This window comes from Semicossyphus pulcher, unplaced genomic scaffold (genome assembly GCF_022749685.1).
Source record: "Semicossyphus pulcher isolate SPU_LCO1_2020_fin unplaced genomic scaffold, fSemPul1.0.p SCAF_5, whole genome shotgun sequence".
Taxonomy (NCBI): domain Eukaryota; kingdom Metazoa; phylum Chordata; class Actinopteri; order Labriformes; family Labridae; genus Semicossyphus; species Semicossyphus pulcher.
The window spans coordinates 33,380,001-33,385,660 of record NW_027211726.1 but is presented as its reverse complement, the minus strand read 5'-3'; the positions used below and the strand labels follow the sequence as shown (position 1 = coordinate 33,385,660).

The window sequence follows — 5,660 nt, the reverse complement described above, 5'->3', positions numbered from 1 at the left end:
ACAGGTGATATGGCAAAAAATAAGATCACAATATTTTTTCCATATTGATCAATACAGATATTTATGAAGATATTTATATATACGAGCCCGATGTTTGGTCTGATAAAACAAGCAGTCATGTTTCTGTTCTTCTTCTGGTTATTTTCTCTTTAAGGAACATGTTGTTATTATCAAACCGGGGCCCTATTTTTACATGTTTGGGGGTCTCAATGACCGAAAGGTACAAACAGTTTTAAAATGGCTGCAACATAATCCTTGATGGGTCAAAGGTCGTCTGCTAAAAGTTCTTGTTGTTTCCACTGACAGGCTCAGATTGTTCTTCTAAGTGTGTGACAACATGACAGAAAGGATCCCTACAGAGATAGACCTTTTTGTTACAGAGGAAGATGATTGTTTTAACCACACACAGACGTTACATCGCTCTCTGCACACACACCAGACTCCATTCAGAAAAACAGGGATTTAAGCTCACAGGACACAGGGGGAGCTGCTACTCTACTGCTGCCTTGATTGGCTAATTTTCTTGTGTTTGTGTGTTACGTGAATATTGAGTTTGTACTGAACATACCTTTTTAACTATATAAGTCACACAATATTACAAACAAACTAATCAGTCAGAGCGGCAGTAGAGCAGAAACTCCCATTTTGTCTGTGAGGTAAAATCCCTGTTTTTCTGAATGGAGTCTGGTGTGTGTGCAGAGAGCGATGTAACGTCTGTGTGTGGTTAAAACAATCATCTTCCTCTGTAACAAAAAGGTCTATCTCTGTAGGGATCCTTTCTGTCATGTTGTCACACACTTAGAAGAACAATCTGAGCCTGTCAGTGGGAACAACAAGAACTTTTAGTGGACGACCTTTGACCCATCAAGGATTATGTTGCAGCCATTACAGCCTGTTTCACTGCTGCAGGATGAACACATCTACAGGAGACACTCACACCTGTTTGTACCTGTTGGTCATTTAGACCCAGAAAAATGTAAAAATAGGACCCAGGTTAGAAATAAGGGAATCAGAGGAGAGTGCCAGTCCACATGGCAGCACGGAGCATTAAACACCTTGATCAGCAGAGAGCTAACCTGATGTGGTGTTGGAGTCAGGACGCTCTCAGAGGTCTCTCTGTTCTGTCCCTCACAGACTGACCTGTCAGTGATGATGTGTGCGCTTCAGGCGATTAAACTGAACTGTGACTTTGCACTGTAGTTATGAGGTATTCTGGCTGTGGTGATTCACACCAACCATTTGGTTACATACAGGGTAGCACTGTTTCATTACAGAGAACAACAACACTACTTTAAAGCTAACTGTTTTTGGCTTTTTAGTCTTTTTGGTACAAAAATAATATAGATCGAGCTGAGCGTAGTAAGAGGGCTAACCAGCTATCGATGCTAACAGTTTATCAATAACAGTGAAGAGCACAGTACGAGCACAGAGATGACGTAACACTGGTTTCCTTAATAAGTCAAACTTCTACATCAGTTCTGCTGCTGATAGAACTGACAGCAGGTCTCAGAGGTAAGCAGTTATCTGTCTGGAGTGTTTAAATCGTGCATGATTTTTACATGTCTGTGTGTTTTCCATGAGTGAATGTGCAGAGGAATTAAAGGAAATCCAGATTGCATATAGAGAACTGGATTTCTGGAACACATCCCTGGATTTCTACAGTGCATACAAACATGTTTCGGACAAGATTGGTCAGAACACTTCCTCGTGTTTGAGTTTAGATTGTAAAGCGAGAAAGATCTCATAGACATCAGCACTTTAATGTCTGTGTGTCTACAGACGTTTTGGTTACAGTGTGTGTGTGTGTGTGTGTGTGTGTGTGTGTGCATTGATTGTTACAAGCATGTCTCCGTGTGTTTTGATTGATTTTCTTTGTGTATAATTTATATTTGGCCTGCAGCTAAAATGTGTGTCAGTGTGCGCACATTCAGAGGATCCAGACTGGGGATTTGAACGTGGTCTTGGTCCTCAGTTAGCAGGCCCAGGGTCAGCCAAAGGCATTGTGTGCAGCACCTCATCTAGAAGCTGCAGAGCGCGGTGCAGGTGGACCTCCACCCAGCACGGGGTGTGTTTGATGCTCTGTCGGGGGTAGTCGGGCCCCCAGCCCTTCACGAAGCTGAGCCGCAGGATGCACAGTCGCCTCAGGTCGTCCACACCGATCCCCGCTGCTGCAGACAGACCTGACAGAGAGCAAGAGAGGAGTCAGAGATCATAATATCTACATTTCTAATGAGGTTATCTCTAGTCTCAAGTCTTCTTCATCACAGCATGATGTTCATTTAGTCACTGATGCTCCATCGAGAGTCACACAGAGCAGGAAGCAGGCTGCTTTTGGTTCCTCCCTCTTGTCCACATATGATCACATATGGCTCAGAAAAACAAGACGGCGACGGTGAAAAGCCAAACTCATGGGTTCACCAACGAAGTCCACAGACTAATGGATGACGTCATGGTGGATAAGTTCACTTTAGAGTAAGTGCACGCATGTTTTCGAGCTGTGATCTAAACTATGTAGCTGTACTGTGATGAAACTCATCACTGCTGGTGTTAATATTGACCTTCTTACCACATTTATAGAAATCTGCATTTCATGGGTTGGAAATGTCTCAAACGTCTTAAATCCGGCCTGGACCTCGCCAGCCGATGGGGACGTGGAGGCGACCGTTTGGGACAAAACCACATAATGAAATTTATGTTTTAAAAAAAGAACGTTAACGCCTGTCAATCACAAACTCCCACTGCTGCGGCCAGCGGGCCGCCCGATTGGCCGCTGTCCTCTCCCTTGCTGCTGCCCCAGGCCAGCCCGCCCGCCCCCGACTGCCTGCACAGTGCTGCTGCGCACGGGACAAGAGGAGAGAGCCCCGTGCACACTTTGGGCATTTTTTAAAAATTGGGCAGCGGGTGGAGTTATGGTCAGACCTGGGGGTGCAGTTACTCCTTAACGCCCACAGCCTCCACCAAGAAGAGAGGGCACCATGACTGCTGCCTGAGATGAAAACCTGAGCCATAAAAAGCCCAAAGATAACTCGCTGCTGAGTGCGACTGAAGAGCTTCTGCACCTGTGAAGCATCAAACTGAACTTGAAAAGTGTGGGGGGCAAACGTAGGGTTTTAAAAAGTGAGGGGGGGCCTGTCCCTGCAGTCCTAAAGGTGATTATGCCCCTGAGGTCGAGGTGAAGGGGAAAGGGAAGGGGACTGGTCTGAGGAAAAGCTGTTTCTGGTCTAGAGTTTGATTTAGAGGATCCGCCCCTTTTTATTGTGCTCTCACTCCAAGACTTGAGAATATTCATGCTTCTTAGAAGCCGCTTAGAGGGACGTTTTTATCTCCTACACCAGAGTAGGAACTGTTCCAAAACAAGAGGAACCCTGACAAACATGTTGTTTGGTCGACAGTTGGTCGGCCAATGCCTTAGCGGAAACTGCCATCTTTAGAACTGTTTGTAACAGCTCATATCAGCGGCCTTAAAAATGGCCGAAAACACGGACAAATCGAGTGTCAGTGAAGACCAAAGTCAAACGTCTTCCTTCCAACCCTGATATTACCGTGAAACCCAACCCGTGTGTTTGTTTCTCTTGTTCGGCACGTTTCTATCCCAACTTCCAGCAGGCTTTACGTCACTTCAAGGTTTCTACTGGGGATGCTAATGCTAATGCTAACAGGAAACAAGCTCTTGAAGGTATGCACAGTAGTTCTCTGGGGAACTCCAAAGTGGGCAATTCCTCTCAGCCCAATATCAAGAGAAAATGAACAGTCTCTTATTTGTTCTACACTTTCCTCTTCTCTGTTTTAATTCTTGTTGGAAGTGGAAAACATCCTTTAGTAACGTGCGACAAGAACAGAGTCTGGACTGAATCCAGCTCTCCTAGGTCTGAAAAAAGAAAGACAAAGTGCAATACTTTTGTTGTATTGATAACGTCATATAAACAAAGTCACTTACTGACTGCAGGTGCGATGCCTCCGACGCTGCCTGGACCGGGGATGTTTCCTGCCACAGCGGCCGCCTGAGCAGCAGCTGCAGCCTGAGCCGTCGCTGCCTGCTGCTGCATCTGCCTGTGACACTGCCGCAGGTCAAACACCTGACAGAGACACAAGACGAGTACGTTATAACAGCTGCACAAACCCCAGCTGAAAACACAATAAGACGCAATAATACTGCGTATTAAAAAAGAGATTATGAACAGCATGTGTGTGACTTCTAAACTGGATCCGGACCTTGATGTAGGCTCCGGGGTAGATCTTGTGAACAGCGTCTCCCGGCGCTCGGCCCGCCTCCCTGTCGAGGTAGTAACTCTGTACAAACACGGCGTGGTCGCTCATACAGCGCATCCACACGTCGCCCTCACCACGACACTCCAGCTGCACGCCTTTACCGATGTGCAACCTGGAAACCAATGCAGGAAGCATCAGCACACGCAGAGGATACAGTTTATTAATGTGAATCATGACTGCTAAAGATAAGACACCGCCTTTTAAAAAAGAAATGATTTGTTTGAAGGTGCTAGCATCAGGTGTGGGGGTGTAGTCTTAAAAAAGCTCCTTCAGTCTGTAATGGAAGGCGCAGTTGCTAGAAAAAAGACCCCATATGAGGACTGAGAGCAAGAAAGTAAACATTTGAACACCTGAGAACCTGAAGTTAGTATTCACACACCTGGCCCTCTCGCTGGCGTCTGTGCGGTGGACGTTGCTCAGCTGGCCGAGGCAGAAGCGGTCGCCTCCTGACGGGTCGACGTACCCGTCCACAGTCACGACGGGGCAGCTGGAGGGAACCTTGAACATCTCACCAACCTGAACGTCCATCTCAAAGTAGGAGATGGAGCACCAGAACTCTGGACCTGCAGGGAACACAGAAAAGGCAGTGTGAAGAAGTGCCAGCTCACTGTGAGTCAGATGTACTGCAGGCACAGTGTCTGCAGGGTGTGCAGCTCTCCTCTGCGCGCTTGTTTTTAAGGACGAATCGTACAAACAACAGAAGACGTGAACAGAGGACGATCATGTGTTCTGCTAAATATAAAAATACCAGCATTTATTTTAGTCTAAAGTCTGATATGTCATTAATAAAAGCACATCAATCACTAACCTTTACTTTTCTTACAGTTCAGATCAGATCATTAACCTCTCACCTGGATGATTGGACACAGACGGAGGGAAGGAGGTGGAGCTGTGATGCTGAGACCCTGAAAACAAGAAGGATGAGAGGATCAACCTGCAGGACTTTGTGTCTCCACGTGAAGCTCTGTGTGTGATCATGTTCAAGTACCAGGCTTTAAATTCATCTGTCATGCTCCAACCGTACAACTAACTATCATCAGGTGAAGCAAACATTTCTTACAGTGGTGGTTTGGGTGGTGGAGGGGGGGCTGTTGGTGACCTCGCCCGTTCTGCTGAGGTCCGATGGGAGTGTAGGAGGCTGTGCTGCTGCCCGTCCACACTGCTGGAACACAGGACAGTAAAGATTATATAAAACATGAAACAATATGATTTCTGTGAGCCGCAAACACATTCAGTTATGTTTTCTGTAACTTGACAAAATAATATAAAGTCTGGACAGTGGACCTGCTCGACTGCAACAACTACTAACATCAGCCTTCCCCATAGTATCATTATTGTTGCTGCTAATGCTAATAGTAGACCTGTTGACTTCAACTGTTACAATTACGATT

The 5,660-nt window shown here is 46.1% G+C and overlaps 1 protein-coding gene across 1 annotated transcript in view; it reads right to left on the bottom strand.

Annotated features, from left to right (window-relative positions):
* Window positions 1-864: 864 nt before the first annotated feature.
* The window catches only part of smad10a (SMAD family member 10a), an 18,483-nt gene continuing 13,687 nt past the window's right edge, over window positions 865-5,660 (bottom strand). Inside the window, exons 8-13 of the mRNA XM_069681582.1 lie at window positions 5,330-5,431; window positions 5,121-5,174; window positions 4,649-4,832; window positions 4,213-4,381; window positions 3,938-4,076; window positions 865-2,180 (exon numbers count right to left, since the gene is read on the bottom strand). Coding sequence (XP_069537683.1) covers window positions 1,969-2,180; window positions 3,938-4,076; window positions 4,213-4,381; window positions 4,649-4,832; window positions 5,121-5,174; window positions 5,330-5,431 — 860 coding nt within the window. The 3' untranslated portion in view covers window positions 865-1,968. The remainder of the gene's footprint in view (window positions 2,181-3,937; window positions 4,077-4,212; window positions 4,382-4,648; window positions 4,833-5,120; window positions 5,175-5,329; window positions 5,432-5,660) is intronic.